The 17,059-nt window shown below is 43.4% G+C and overlaps 1 protein-coding gene across 1 annotated transcript in view; it reads right to left on the bottom strand.

The window, feature by feature from the left end:
* The window catches only part of grip2b (glutamate receptor interacting protein 2b), a gene marked incomplete at both ends in the record, with an annotated part of 726,896 nt that overhangs the window by 37,638 nt on the left and 672,199 nt on the right, over positions 1 to 17,059 (bottom strand). The window contains 2 exons of the mRNA XM_084315732.1: positions 6,619 to 6,764; positions 7,587 to 7,650. Of these exons, the coding sequence (XP_084171858.1) occupies positions 6,619 to 6,764; positions 7,587 to 7,650 (210 nt within the window). The remainder of the gene's footprint in view (positions 1 to 6,618; positions 6,765 to 7,586; positions 7,651 to 17,059) is intronic.

The raw sequence follows: 17,059 nt of genomic DNA, 5'->3' as shown, positions 1-17,059 counted from the left end.
GTTGCAATATTCATATTCTACCACCGGGCGCCAGGTACGCACGGTCGGAGCTGTGCGTAAATATACGCACAAAGTCAAGCACAAGTTCAAATTGATAAGTCCCACACTTTGCTTAGAAATGATGGTTGTTGAAGTCAGAGGTTCTGTGTAGGATTGTTAGTAACTGTCTAACTGCATATATAACTGTTTCCACTAGTAACTGTCTAACTGCATATATAACTGTTTCCACTAGAGGGCGCTCTAGGCGGAGCCACTCAGGAACACCACCAGGTTGGCGAGTATAAATAGAGATGTCTCCTCCCATTCTTTCTCTTTCCCCCAGCCTCTCAGTGAGAGGAGAACTGTAGAACTGCTGCTCTGCCATGTGAATAAATAAACCACGCCAGTTCAATCAATCAATTTCTTTAATGACCACCCAGCCAGGCTGGTGGAATTTGGTTTCAGTGCAGCATGTTACAGCATTTGTTCCAACATAAAACATAGAACATATAACAACATATAACAGTTAAGGCTCAAGATAGAAACCATGCCTCTTGACCACATTATTGTCGCCCTATAGCCGGATTCTGTCAACAGGTTATGAGCCCAGATAACGCCAGGGCGAAATAATAAGGGTAGCAAGCTTAGCTGAAGTATAGGCTAGGTTAGCGCCGGGAGCACCGCGTGGCTAGACGCTAGGCCAGGGGTGGCCAACCTTTTTTGAACCAAGATCTACTTTTTTATTTACCACCTAGCCCGAGAGCTACCAGCCAAAATTGTATATTGTAAGCCGTCATTTGAGGCTTTATAAAAGCAGCATAATGAACACAAATCTGTCAGTGCCGAGTCCGACCTCATCTTAAATAACAAAACAGCATTGCTTGTTGTAGTTAACAAGGAGAGGAAGAGTTGATTTAGCAAAAAAAAGATTTTTTTTTTCTTTTTTTATAATCAAATTTTATTAATCAAGATCTACTTGAAATCAGCCCGCGATCTACCTGTCGATCGCGATCGACTGATTGGGCACCACTGCGCTAGGCCAACAAGAGCTAAAGCTACACCTACCACCAACGAAGATGATGGAAAACAAGGGAAGGGGCAAATGGCCCTCATTCAATGGAAAAGCAGAGGACTATAATAATATATTAATAATAATAATAATAATAATAATAATAATAATAATAATAATAATAATAATAATAATAATAATAATAATAATAATAATAATAATAATAATAATAATAATAATAATAATAATAATAATAATAATAATAATAATAATAATAATAATAATAATAATAATAAATAATAATAATAATAATAATAATAATAATAATAATAATAATAATAATAATAATAATAATAATAATAATAATAATAATAATAATAATAATAATAATAATAATAATAATAATAATAATAATAATAATAATAATAATAATAATAATAATAATAATAATAATAATAATAATAATAATAATAATAATAATAATAATAATAATAATAATAATAATAATAATAATAATAATAATAATAATAATAATGCAGGACCTGTTGCAGAGGTCTTTATTCGGCATGCAACGACACTCAATGTTTTAGCGGTACACACAACGGTTAGTTTTTTAGCACACACACCGGAACACACACGCATGCATTGTCTCTTTAGAATCGCCGATGCGATTCGTCTCTGCGATTAACCCATCCCGTCGTCCTTCCCCCCCAAGGGCAGCCGGGAGCAGACAGGCGTCAACGTGAGCTGCGCCAGGGGACCAATCCAAGTGCTCCTGTCCGTCTTCGTCAAGGACGCCACAGCGTTAGCGATCTGTTGTTGTGCATGTTTTTCCATTGGGTTTATCTTATCGGGGGGGAAACCCTTGCGAGCACGGGGAGAACATGCAAACTCCACACAGAAAGGCCTGGGAGATACCCCACCTGGGTACCTGGCATCATGGAAACCTGGTCCCCAAGTGGGAATCGAACCCTGGACCTTCTTGCTGTGAGGCGACAGTGTTAACCACTACACCACCGTGCCGCTTGAGCTCTGGGAAGAGCGCATGCTATGCTGCATGCACGGTGCGGGACTGAAGGAGACGATCCTGGCAGCTCCCACGGGAGAACAGATGGTGGAAGAGCAAGCCCTGGACGACCAGCGTAATGCAGACGCGTACTGTGAGTTAGCGCCGCTGCTCGACGACACCAGCTTGGGGCTGATATTCTGCGACACTAAAGACCAAGGCCGAGAAAGCCTGGAGGTGTTGAGAGAGCATTACATCGGGCGAGGAAACCCCGAGTCGTGGCCCTCTACATAGCACTAAAGGCCCGAGCGACGCCAAGGGAGAGGACCAGGACCACGACGGAACTGGCGTGTTTGCGATGCGGAGAGAAAGGCCATCGGAGAAGCGACTGCACAAAGACTGTCTGGTGTAGCTTCTGCAAATCCACGGGGCACACAGACAGAGCGTGCATGAAGAAACACGACCAGAGCGTGCGATACGCGCATGGGCAAGATGACGGCCATAGACGAGACGGCGGCCATGGACGAGACGGAGGCCACCGACAAAATGGCGGCTATGGACAAAATGGCGGCTACGGACAAGATGACGGCTGTGGACAGGATGACGGCAGCGGACACGATGGCGGCGACAGTTGACGTGAGACGGATCGAGACGACGCCCGGAGAATAACGGGACAAGAAGACTGCGCTTTCGGGGCGTAGACGGCGTGCATCGCCGGACCGGCCCAGCTGCAGCGGGCCCAGAGAAGGGGACTGATCGTAGACACAGGTGCGTCGTACCATGTCATCAACGACAGGAGTCGGTTCAAGAACTTTGACGACACTTTCCACCCGGAGAGGCACAGCATGGAGCTGACAGACGGGAGACGCACCTACGGATTGGCGCAAGAGAGAGGAGACGCACAGGTATGCCTCACGGACAGTAAGGGGCGCCGGCGTACAGTGACGTTAAAGAACGCTCTCTACGTACCATCGTTCCCACAAGGACTATTCTCTGTAATAGATGCTACTGCAAGCGGTGCCAAGGTATTCTTCGATAAAGGTAAAAATGTTCTTGTAGAACCTGACGGTACACGGTTTGACATAAAGATGTACCAGAGAATATATTATCTGCAAACGGAGTGTAATGACAACGACAAGTGTAATGATAATAATGATATGTGTAGCATGATGGCCAGTCACGATATTCAGACATGGCACGAGATTATGGGTCATTGTAATTACGAGGATTTACTGAAACTACAAGTAGTGACAGAAGGCATGCACATTGAAGGTGAAAAGTGTAGACCTGACAAAAATTGTGCAGTGTGCAAAACGGGGAAGTTTACTCAACCGAGATACAGAAATCCCACAGAAAAAGTAAGGGTACCACTTGCATTAGTTGACACGGACCTAGCCGACCCAGTAAGCAACGAGTCCATAGGAGGCTTTTGATATGTACAGTCTTTTACAGATGTGTGCACAGGGGCAGTGTTTGTTTACTTTCTCAAAGCAAAGAGTGACACACTCCAGGCCACAGAGAAATTCCTGGCAGATGTAGCCCCTTATGGTAACGTAGGATGCTTGAGGTCCGACAACGAAACCGAGTTCACAAACAGAGAGTTCCAATCACTGTTGAGAAAATACAAGATAAAACACGAGACGTCACGTCCATATCCCCCACACCAGAACGGGGTGGCAGAGAGGGAATGGCGCACCATTTTCGAAATGGCTAGGTGTAAGCTAGTAGATAGTAACTTACCTAAGAGCCTATGGCATTATGCGGTGCAAGAAGCCGCTTACACCAGAAACAGGTGCTTTAATAGGCACTCGGGCACCACCCCGTATACAGCGCTGACACGAAAGAAGTGTAATCTAGCCGGAATGCACCAATTTGGATCAGTGTGTTATGCGTACCCGCAGGACAGGGGAAAGCCAGAGTCCAGAGGTCTAAACGGATTTTTCGTAGGACACGACAAGGGAAGCCCCGATTCCCTAGTTTATCATCCCGGTAACGGGAGAGTGCAGAAACACATAGTCAAGTTTGTCACAAAGGCAACATGTGAGAGCGAGACACAGACAGAGGAGCCAGAGCTGGACTCCAGAGTAAGAGGTGTAGAAACAGAGACACATCAGCCCAGTGTACATAGTATGGTCGTGCAGGCAGACAGTCAGCAACCCCCAGGGCGATGTCGAGGAGCACCCGAGGGTGACGTCAAGTGCCCCAAGCAGTGGGAGGTATCCCTCAAGGGAACACAAACCCCCAAAGTATCTGACAGACTATGCCCGAAAAGGGAGTGACGAGGAGGACAGTACACCTACCCCCGTTGATTACTACTACAGGATAGTCAGTGGGGTAACCCTGACCTTTAAAGAGGTCACATTGTCCCCCGAAGAGGGCAGATAGACAGTGGGAGGGAAATGGGTGTATTCAACCAAGTTACCAGAGGGCAGACAGACAGTGGGAGAGAAATGGGTGTATTCAATCCAGGAGGGTATTGAAGGCCACGACAAAAATAAGTATGGTTCGTAGACAATTGCTTAAATGCTGAAGGAGGGTACCCCATGTTTAAATACTGAAGGAGGGTGGCTACACTGCCTAGATGCAGGAGGATGATACTCTAGGTTTAAATACGGGAGGAGTAGAATCCAGGTTTAAATACCTGATTAAGAGTCCATGTCTAAATACTGAAATGGATCATATGTTTAATTCCATGTTAAAGTACAGAGGTGTCCATGTCTAAATACTGAAATGGATCCTATGTTTAATCCCATGTTTAACTACAGAGGTGGATGACTTACCATGTTCTCAATGATGTAACTATGTGGGAAAGACCCTGGAACGTTTAGACATGTAAGAATGTAGATCAAGGGAAACACCATGTGATCAAAAACTAGACTATCAGGAGGATGCTCAGAAACGGACAGATGTGAAAATGTACAGATAAGCTGTGGGTAGCCTCATTTATTTAACAGTGTGTACCCGCCCTGACCGATGGTTTGTAGTGAGTAGACTGTCACAGCATTTTGCTGACCCCACAGAGGATCATTTGGATTACAGCCAAACATGTCTTTTGTTATCCTAAAGGTACAGCAGATAAACAACTGTGTTTCAGAAAGAGCAGTGAGGGTCTAGGGCTTAAAGCCCACAATGATGCAGACAGGGCACTATCAACTTGTGAAGCTGAATATATGGTTCTAGCTATGACCATACAGGAGTGTATTTATCCAGAACAACCGCTAGAAGTGGTGGAGATAAGATTACGAGTATATTGCTTAATATGTAATAGGTAATTGGAATGTATCCTCTATACCAAATAAGGTGGTTCTTGAAGATGAGGGGCGTTTTGTCAACATCATTTAAAAATGATGGACACTGTGTATAATTATATGAAGGCTGTTGTTTATGAGGGCAACCAGGAAACCATTGTGATTGCTAGGAACCCAGTGTGTCAATATAGAAAATATCATACCATCAGATCTGTCATCAGAGAAGAAAGGATGACACTGGTTTACTGTCCAACGGACGACAGGGTAGCAGACACTATGAGGAAACCTGTTCCAAATTAAAATTGAAGGGATTTGCAAGGGTCATGTGTGTAAATATTGTCATACCCTGTTGATGTTTTGGATTATATTATTTCCTTTGTAAAATGTTTTTCAAAGAAGTTATCCAGTATGCTAATACAAACCCTAAGTGGGAGTGTTGAAGTCAGAGGTTCTGTGTAGGATTGTTAGTAACTGTCTAACTGCATATATAACTGTTTCCACTAGTAACTGTCTAACTGCATATATAACTGTTTCCACTAGAGGGCGCTCTAGGCGGAGCCACTCAGGAACACCACCAGGTGGCGAGTATAAATAGAGATGTCTCCTCCCATTCTTTCTCTCTCTTTTAGAAACCATGCCTCTTGACCACATTATTGTCGCCCTATAGCCGGATTCTGTCAACATGGTACGCACGGGTTACGCACATATCTGTGCGTACGCAACGTTGATAAATGAGGGCCCTGGTCTCCCTTTACCACTTGCCAGAATTCTGAGCCATACATCAGGACAGACTTGACATTGCTGTTATAGTCTAATCTAATCCTAGTCCCACAAAGTCTCAAAACTGTATTGCCTAGACTTCCAGATCGGCTGAAGTCTTGTGAATGCCCCACAAGCTTTGGTATAAGCCTTCCTTGGACATCCAAGCAAATTATATTGCACAATAAAGTTAACAGTTTAATGAAACAGGTGAAACAGGTCCCAGGTTTGATTAGCTCCTCACAATAACACACACAAAGACACTCAGCCAAACCCACTGGCTTCTTGAACTTGGCTCTACGTACTTCATCCTTATTGTCTTTAGTCTGATAAGCCCTATTCTGCACACCTGCGACTTTAGCTGAGACAACCTACTGTAGAGAACAATGGGTGTGGTTGAAAATGTGGATTATCCAAATGTCTAATGGAATAACTGTTATTTGGAGCATTCTGAAAAGTTGTACAGACTCTAATCTTTTCATTTAGATTGTTCTTTGTGTCCTGCACCTTGCACTTGTTTTTTGGATGTTGTGATCTAATATTTCCCCAGCATCTGCTCCTCCCACACATCCACAGCCACACACACAGTATCTTTCTCTCTCTCTCCGTCTCTCTACCTGAGTTATCTTCATCCTTGCGTATCTTCAGTTTGACCAGCTCTTCACACTGCTGTAGGATCTGATCTGCATCCTCCTTACAACAGTTATCAAGCCTGATGTTGTCTATAGCCAGCAGCTTATCACCTGGCTCCAATGTACCAGTTCTAGAGAGAGAGAGAAAGAGAGAGAGAGAGGGGGGGGGGGGGGGTAAATATCAATATTTGATGAACAAATAGGAGCAGGGATTGATATCAGGAAATATAGAGAGATAGAGAGAGAGAGAGAGAGAGAGAGAGAGAGAGAGAGAGAGAGAGAGAGAGAGAGAGAGAGAGAGAGAGAGAGAGAGAGAGAGAGAGAGAGAGAGAGAGAGAGAGAGAGAGAGAGAGAGAGAGTGAGAGAGAGAGGGAGAAAGAGAGTGGAGGATCAATATGGATCAATATTTGATGAACAAATAGGGGAGGGTAGAAGGTAAATGAAGAAGGGAGGGGGGAAAAGAGAGAAAAATAAATGGCAGGGAATGTTTGACAGGAAGGAGAAGGAGGGAAGCAGTGGAGAGAATAAGGAAGATAGATCGAGAGAGATAATCATGGTAGGAGAGGAGAGGCGAGGGGAGGAAACAAGAGGAGAGGAGAAGAGATGATAGGAGTGAAGGGAAGAAGAGAGCAGAGGGGATAAGGGAAGTGCAGAGGAGACAAGAGGTGAGGAGAGGAGAGGGAGGGAGAATGGAAGATGAGAGAAGGGAAGTGCAGAGGAGAGAAGAATAGAGGAGAAGAAGAGAGGAGAGCAGAGGAGAGAAGAACAGAGGAGAGAAGGGAATAAGAGTGAACACACGGTGATGAGGATAGGAGATAAAGCAAAAAGAGAGGAGAGGAGAGGAGAGGAGAGAGGAGATGAGAGGAGAGGAGAGGAGAGGAGAGGAGAGGAGAGGAGAGGAGAGGAGAGGAGAGGAGAGGAGAGGAGAGGAGAGGAGAGGAGAGGAGAGGTACCTGTGAGCCATGCTGGCTTTCGTAATATCAGAGATGATGAGAGGTTCTCCTGGTTTCTTACTGGCTGTAGAGATAGGAAATCATCATCATCATCAAAAACAACATCACCACCATCATCATCATCATAATCATCATCATCTCCATCATGACCATTATAGTGGACATTATATGTACCCCCCCCCCCCCCCCCCCACACCTACTATGGTACCCCGTCAATCCCTTTGTCCCGAGATCAATCAGTCTCCACTGATCAATCAGCCTCTCACCTCCATACCTAATAATAATAATAATAATAATTAATTTAATTTATATAGCGCTTCTCAATAACCCGAAGTCGCTGACAGTAGTCGGGAGCAGGGGTACAAACAAAGAAATGAAAGCAAAGAAACAAAAACAAAAACAACAACGAAACAAAAACAAAAGGAACATGAGACCATGGGGGGAACAGGGGAGACAGCCTGATAGCACAAAAAAGACTGGAGACAGATATCAATCAGGTTGGAGGGGAGGGGGGGATTTAGGGGTGGGGGGGGTTGAAGGCAAGGGAGAACAGGTGTGAGGCGAGCTTTGAAGGTGGAGAGTGTAGGGGAGTCTCTGATGGACTGGGGGAGGGAGTTCCAGAGTCGGGGTGCAGTGCGAGAGAAGGCCCGATCTCCGAAGTTTTTAAGCTTGGATGTCGGGACAGTGAGGGCCCGCGTCCACCTAGCGCATATTTCTCCGTGAAACATGCTGGGAGTGCGCCGGCAGAGCTGGCTTGAAGCGCATCTTGTAGATGACAGAAAGAAATCTACAGCCATGCCGCGGTTTTGCACATATTATAGCATATTTGAATAACTTTATTGTATATTAATTATATATATAGTTATTGCCTGACACCACAGTTCGCCCTTTGCTTTTTATTAGCTTTTTAGTAGTGTATTCGTGTAGTTATTATTATTAGTTTTGTCGCGAATCTCAATGGTCTGTGGGAGACAGCCAGACAGGCAGGCAGCTCCGGTGTCAGGTTACAAACAGAGTGGTAGATGAATGGCTGTGATTGGTTGTCTGAAAATGAGCTCCAGCGCATCGCTCTGAACGTTCAGAAAGTTTCAACTTTCGGCTGCACAAAAAAGCTGAGAAAAGAAGCCGACGGCAGCGCACTTCCTAGAGGCGGCCGCATGCGGCCGCATGCGCTCCCTCCCCATTGGAATACATTGAAAACAGATGCGTGCGGTCAGAAATATGCGCCAAGTGGACGCGGGCCCTGAGGGAGGCAGTGGAGGAGGACCGGAGGGAACGGGTGGGGCGGTAGGGGAGAAGGAGATCAGTCAGGTAGGGGGGGGCCAGGCTGTGGAGGGCTTTGAAGGTGAGGAGTAGTGTTTTAAAGTTAATGCGGTGTTTGATCGGGAGCCAGTGGAGGGAGTGGAGGACAGGAGTGATGTGTTTGCGGGACCGGGTGTTCCTTTGTGTCTCAGGCAGAGGTTAGACTAGTGTATTCCTGGCGTTTTTTTATACGTTTTTGACGACGTATGATGTCCTATCTACACAGAAACGCGTATTTTGGCGTTTTTTTGTGGATACGGCTGAAACGCAAAATTGTGTTTGCGTTTGGAGATACGCAAAAAAACGAGTCGACAAACAGCGTGTAGTCAGCACGCTAGCCGTTGTTGCGAAAACGCCCATGCGCAGTAGATACCATCTGCGTGCCCTTCCGGTGACAGCAGAGTGTGTGTGTGTGTGTTTGGGAAAGAGCTCCGTGTCCCAAATAGCTTCAGCTACCATGTGTTGTCAAGTTATTGTTATAAGGACCCCAGTCCAAGCTACAACAGTCTGCATTCCCTTAACAATTGTTTGTATTGAGCCGTATTGTATTGTACCCATATGCAATATGTTAAATAAAGTTTACATCCATTCATTCTGCTAGCATTACCGATGGCATGAGCAGCTGGCTAACGTGAGCTATCAGGATTCAGACCCTGTTAGCTCAGAGTTCCTCTTTCAACTTAAGAAGCATTAAACAAAATGGCCCAGTCATCTATTCACCTTTGTTTAATACACACAGCGTTGTCTCTAATGTTATCTAACTACTGATAGCTCGCGATATCATCAGTTTTGATGCTGGCTAAGTAGCGTGAGCTAACGGTAGCTTCTAGCCACAATACTCCATTGACGTTAGCATGCAGCTAACAATGCTACAATGCATCCGATCGTTTTTTAGCCTAAACTATCCGGTCACTTGTGTTGATGTTAGTTTTGTTTCATCAACAAATGACAGGCAGAACACACAGTGAATGTATCCGTTTTGTTTATTGCACTTTTATTAGGCTTTGCTGAAAAAAGAATTGCTGCATTGAGCAAGATGGTGGCGCGGCATAGGCGCCTGCCTTATTTACATTTTCTTTGCTGGAGCTTCCAGGAAGTGTATTGGCACATTCGTTCTGATTGGTTGAAATTGCCTTCATGTTTGCCACCTACTGCCACCTACTGCTTTGGCAGTGTACTACATCAGTGTGCTCTGGTGACAAAACGAAAAAAAAACGAAAGTGTGACTCGAGGCGCATGACGTCGCGGCGATACGCGGCGATGCGTATAAGAAAACAATACGAAGATGATACGAAAGGTGTAACCTCAGCCTCAAACTCCTACCCCCTTTCAGGTCAGCCCCTCCCGTTGAAGCACCTACCCCAGCCCCCAATGTCTCACCCTCCTTTCTAATCACATCCTCCTTCTCACCTGGTCACATGGCCCTACCCTTCTCTTTCATGTATACTGTAAATGTCAAGGTATTCCATGTCTCAGGGAGCCCTTTACGAGACCCCCCCGGCCAGGGGCTCATTGGGTCTTCTCAAGCCAAAACCCCTGGTTTAAATGAATCTGTAACAGATAACCAACTATGGACCAAGCTAGTTTATTTCAACCACACCATAATTTTTTATTTTTTTTTATTTTAACCTTTATTTAACCAGGAAGTCCCATTGAGATACAATATCTCTTTTGCAAGGGAGACCTGGCCAAGATGACAGCAATAACACCCGCAAACATCAGACAGCAATAAAATGTGTGGTACATCACACAAGAACATAATAAAAGTGCATGTACACAATACACAATACATCACACGTAAACATAAAAACACAAAACAGAACAGTCTACATAACAGTAAAAGTGTACTACAGTAAAATACAGGGCAATACAGTAACTCTGCAGTTTTGCAGCTGGGACCCGACTAGAGAAAGCAGCGACACTCTTCCTGTAGGAAGTTATGTAATACAGACCTAAACTCGCAGAGGGAGACCAGGGTATCTAAGTGGATATGGTCCTGTAGCCCATGGCTATTCAACTGGCGGCCCGCGGGGATGATTCTGACCGGCCCGCCAAAGATTACATGATAATAATAAAAAAAAAAAAAAATCTTTTTTAATTTTTTTTTTTTTTACTTTTTTCTTTTCATGTCAACGTTAACACGCACAATTGAGCCAAAAGTCACTAAATTAATGACATATTTCATTGATAAATTGAGGGAAAACTTTGCAAGTCGATTTGATGAATTTGACATGTCCAGAGAATTGATGCATTTTGTGAGCAACCCATTTGCCAATGTAGCTGCTATTTCCACAAAAGGACAAGAGTTCCTTGCATCACTTCACATTGATGAAGGTCTCCTGCAACTTGAAATAATTGACATGCAAGCATCATCTGCTCTGAAGCAGGCACTTGAGAATGAATCCACCACAACATTTTGGATAAAGTGTATTCATGTCAAGACATTCCCCAAAATAAAAACGCTGGCAATATCCGTGCTAACAATGTTTGGCTCAACATACACCTGTGAATCCAGTTTCTCTCACATGAATGCCATTCAAACAAGCAACGTGCCTCCTTGACAAATGAGCATTTGCATCACTGTTTGCGGGTAGCCCTCACTTCCTATGAACCCTCTTTCTCTGCCATTGCCCAGTCAAAGAAGTGCAATCGCTCTCATTAGATGTGTGTATGTAGGCTAGGGCTGTCTGCCCCCCACCCCCCTGATGTTTGAGAGTTAAGAGTGGACAATAAGTGCTAATAAGATGCTGTGATTTGCTGTTGTTGCACAGACATGAAGCACTTTTTCATAAGCTCAGCTGCACTATAAATGTGTTTTTTTGTTCAAGTGTTGATGTTAGAATGTTCAGATGCACATCATGCACTTATTTGTTTTTTATTTTATTTTTATATTGAAATGTTGAAGAGGAGATGTTGCAGTTGCACAGTCATAAATTAAGCACTTTCTGCAGGAGATGTTGCAGATGTGGCACATAAATGAAGCACTTTTTTTGAAAAGTATACTACTTTTGCAATGTAGTTAAATAAAAGTTGTGAAAATGTGGTTGTGTGTTGTGTCAAGTGTACATATATTCATAGCACGGGGAGGCGCCGTGGCAGTCCGGCCCCTGGCCCCTTGGGTTTCTGACAATGTGGCCCCCTGAACAATTTAGTTGAATAGCCCTGCTGTAGCCCATTCCATGCCCAAGGTGCGAAGCTTGAAAAAGCTGTTCTTCCTAGTTCAGTGTTTATTCTTGTTTTTTTTTTTTTTTAAAGTAGCCATCTTGTGGACCTGGTATGGTAGCTGCTAGAGGCAAAGCTAATTAGGTTGGAAAGATATAGGGGAAGCTTCCCTATGATGGCCTTATATATAAAAACAAACATGTGGGATTTCCTCCGTACGTACAGAGAGGTCCATCCTACCATTTGGTAAAGCACACAATGGTGAGTAAGCCCTTTGGCACTAGTGATGAAGCGCAGAGAAGCATGATACACACTGTCTAGCTTTTTTAGCATTGAAGAGGCAGCATGCATATATATTATGTCACCATAGTCAATTACAGACAGGAATGTGGCTTGAACAAGTTTCTTTCTGGCCTCAAAAGAAAAGCATCGTTTGTTGCGAAAGAAAAAACCAAGTTTTAGTTTAAGTTTCTTTGTGAGGTTTCCAATATGCACTTTAAAAGATAGCTTTTCATCCAGCCATAGCCCAAGATACTTGTAGGATGAAACATTGTCTATGGTTGCTCCCTTTAGCGTAACGATATGAACATGATTCACTGGCTGTGAGCGAGCCCTTGTGAACATCATGGATTTAGTTTTCTTTGCATTTAAAACTAGTTTAAGATCAAAAAGGGAGGTTTGAAAACAATTAAACGCAGCCTGGAGGTTCTCGATCACATGAGTAAGGGAGGGAGTACTTGTATACAGGATTGTATCGTCCGCATAAAGATGCATCTTGGCTGTGTGGATTTTATTTCCCAGGTCATTTATAAAAATAGAGAATAAAACCGGAGCCAAAATAGACCCTTGGGGAACACCTTTGTTGATTTAAAAAAAACTTGATTTGTAGTTCTCTGCAAATATACATTGTGTTCTGTCTGAGAGGTAATTTCTGAACCAATTTACCGCTTCCTGTCCAATGCCAATGTTGATCATCATCATAATCATCATCTCCATCATGACCATCATCTCCATCATGACCATCATGATCATTATGATCATCATCATCATCATCATCATCATCATCATCATCATCATCATCATCATCATCATCACCACCACCACCACCATCTTCATCATCATCATCACCATCATCATCATCATCATCATCATCATCATCATCATCACCACCACCATCTTCATCATCATCATCACCACCATCATCATTATCATCATAATCATCATCCTCCTTAGTGTTTCCTCCTGTCAGGGTAAAATTTCATCTATACTATGTGTAGTGCAAAAGAAATAAATAGATTTAAAATTGTACATATTATGCTTTTGGGGTTTTTCGGTTTTTTATTATAGCTGGAGTTACAAAACCTAAAGTGTACACCAAAGGGAGTTATTCCTCAGACAGAAAACACTGCTCCTGAACTGCCTGAAATGCCTCATTTGTAGTCCAGCCTTTTCTTCCATTGTGGTAGTAGTTTGTAGTCCAGCCTTTTCTTCCATTGTGGTAGTAGTTTGTAGTCCAGCCTTTTCTTCTGTTACTGCTCTACTTAACTAATGTAACATTATGTAATTGCATGGGTGGTCCTTCTGAGTTCTCTTTTTCCAACTGAACGGTTCACTAAAATATGTTTCTGACAACATTCTAGGTGAAAAATAGGATATGGATCTTCATATTTAATCTACAACACCGCTGTGATTGATTGAATACAAATTGTATTAACAGATTGCAGAATAGGTACAATACAGTACGGCTCAATACACACAATTGTTAATTGGATGCAGACCAGAGAAAGACTTTTGTCTTGTTTACATCAGGGTCCCCCATAATTCATAATGAATTGTAAGTAAGGGTGCAATTAGCACCGTGCAATCCATTCTTTGTGGATCTAGCCCCTAGTTTGACAGTTTGATCTGAATTCCGTGAGCCAGACACCTTCGTGCATGCACACTCATGTGTGGGAAGCAGCAGCTCATTTGCATTTAAAGCTACAGGCACAGAAACAGAGGGGTATAAAGGTATACAGGTATTCAGCTAGAATGGTACTTTCAGCAAGACACTTCACATACATGTTTTGGAGACCTCAGCCACCAATATACATTTCGTGAAAAGGAGCATAATATGGAATTTTTTATATTACTAAAATGGCTTGTGTCGGCTTAAATTACTACTACTGGGTACACCTCAGGCCTCCCTCCTCTCAGCTGCTGACAGCCCTGCATCACAACACCTGGGGCAGGATCCACAAAGAATGGATTGCAAGGTGCTAATTGCACCCTTACTTACAATTCATTATGAATTGAAAATGGGGGACCCTGATGTAAACAAGACAAACGTCTTTCTCTGGTCTGCATCTCCTTAACAATTGTGTGTATTGAGCCGTACTGTATTGTACTCATTCTGCAATCTGTTAATACAATTGTCAATCAATCAATCACTGCGCATGTACATAACACACACATATTACCTCATCTCATCAAACAGGAACAACAAAGTAAGTAAGTAAGTACAGTAAGTACATTTTATTTATATAGCACCTTTCAAGATACAGGATCACAAAGTGCTTTCCAATCAAATAAATTAAGAGCATCAAACAACATCATTAATACATAGAATCAATTAAACACACCAACTAGAGATATAATACAAAATAAGACCTAGATAAAACTAGCCAAACGCCTGTCCGAACAGTAGCGTTTTTAGCTGTTTTTTAAAAGAGTTGCATATTTCTACTGATTTCAGAGAGAAACGGAGGGCGTTCCACGGTTTGGGAGCAGCTACCTGAAAGGCACGATCTAAGGGCCTGGTTTGATGAGTGAGGTGTAAGAAGGTCTGAGGGGGCTTTCTCACTCAACATCGGGGTCGAATCAGCTCTGTGCCGTCCTCATTCCGAGTTCCGTGCCGAACTCCCCCCCCCCTCTCCCCCCTCTAGTTTGTGTACACACTTCAGTCTTGGTGCGCTCTGGGTTTTTTTGTTTACGGTTTGCGTTTTGAGCTTGTAAGCTTGCCGTAGTCGATGATGTCACGCTCAAAATGTAAACACAGGAAGTGTTAACACGGAGACTGGAGAATGGATGCTGATATAAAGAAACAAATAACTAATAAATATGAAGTTATATTTGAACCTCTGTTGTCAAGCCTTGTCAATATAACCCACCCCATTTTATCACGAATGGATGGTGTTGTAGAGTCCGCTTTTGAGCGTTTTAACGATAGCGCTAAGCTAACGGCTAAACGCTAGTTAGCTTAGCCTTTACTAGTAACATTGCTGCATCGATTATATGCATTATATTGAATGTCATTGATCTACTGGTCGACCACGGCCGACTGGTTGGGCACCACTGGTCTAATAGAAATAAATGCATTCGAACAATAGTATACAGCAATGGCTAACGGCTAACGCTAGTTAGCTAGCCTGTTCAGAAACATTATCCCATCGCTTGTGGCAATTATATTGCATGTCATTGATCTACTGGTCGACCACGGCCGACTGGTTGGGCACCACTGGTCTAATAGAAATAAATGCATTCGAACAATGTATAGACATAGCAATGGCAAACAAAATTGCCAGGCCTAACCGCCCCCACTAGTGCGCACCTGAGACCACCTATTTCATCGGTCCAGGTTCAGCGCCCCCGGGGACGAATCAGCGGGGGGCGGGGACGGGGGACAGCGTTCTCACTCAGACAGACACACCCTTTTCTGATGCGAGCCGGGTCTGATTCGACACAGAGCAGTGAGTGAGAAAGGGCCCTGAGATGTATCCAGGTGATAGACCATGCAGGGCTTTAAAAGTAGTGAGTAGCACCTTAAAATGTACTCTAAATTTGAAAGGGAGCCAGTGTAGAGAGGCCAAAATAGGTGTGATATGAGACCTCTTGTTATTTCTGGTTAAAAGTTTAGCAGCTGCATTTTGGACAATTTGCTGGCGGTCCAAAGCAGATTTATTTAAGCAGGTAAACAATTATGTTACAATAATTCAAACGGGTGGAAATAAAAGCATGGATGACCATCTCCAGCTCTGCCTTGGATACAACATATCTTAATTGAGCGATGTTCCTCAGTTGGAAGAAGCAGGAATGAGTGAATTGACTAAATATTTAAAAGACAAAGTTTGGTCAAAAGTAACACCTAAATTCTTTAGCTTATGCTGAGTACATACACTTAGGCCATGGTTAGACTAGTGTATTTGTGGCGTTTTTTTTATACGTTTTTGAATACGTTTCATGTCCCTATTACACAGAAATGCGTTTTTTGGCGTTTTTTTGTGGATACGGCTGAAACGCAAAATTGTGTTTGCGTTTTGGAGAAACGCTAAAAAACGCGCAGACAACAGCGTGTAGTCTGCATGAGCCGTTGTTTCGAAAACGCCCATGCGCAGTAGATACCATCTGCGTGCCCTTCCGGTGACAGAGAGCTGTCCCAAACCAAATAGCTGCAGCTACTATGTGTTGTCAAGTTATTGTTATAAGGACCCCAGAAAACGAAAGGTGTAACCGCACCCTTAATTAAAGACCCAATGGAGTGCTTGATGCTGGGGATTAGGTTGTCAGGGGCAATTATCAGGGTTTCAGTTTTTTCAGTATTCAGCTGAAGAATGTTGGTAGCCATCCATTATTTTATGGCCCCCAGGCAATCATTTAAAATAGAGAGTTTGTTACACTCTTCAGGTTTAAAAGAGTAGTACAGTTGAATATCATCAGCATAAAAATGACAAAAGATGCCTTTAAAACGGCTGATAACCTGACCAAGAGGTAGCATATATAATAAAAACAACAATGGTCTGAGAACAGAGCCCTGAGGGACGCCACATGACAGAGAGGCAGTGTCTGACATGTACTGGCCCACAGAGAAACTGCGATCAGCCAAATATGATGTGAGCCACTCTAGTGCAGATCCACATTCTTAAGTCTGCACAAAAGAATGCGATGGTCAACTGTATCAAACGCTGCAGAGAGGTCCAACAACACCAGTAAATAGCATTTCCCTTGATCTGCAGCCATCTTAATGTTATTAG

Source organism: Notolepis coatsorum (genome assembly GCF_963971535.1).
Source record: "Notolepis coatsorum genome assembly, chromosome: 6".
NCBI classification, from domain to species: Eukaryota; Metazoa; Chordata; class Actinopteri; order Aulopiformes; family Paralepididae; genus Notolepis; species Notolepis coatsorum.
The sequence above is the reverse complement of the archived record's forward strand: the minus strand, read 5'-3'. Positions and strand labels throughout refer to the sequence as shown.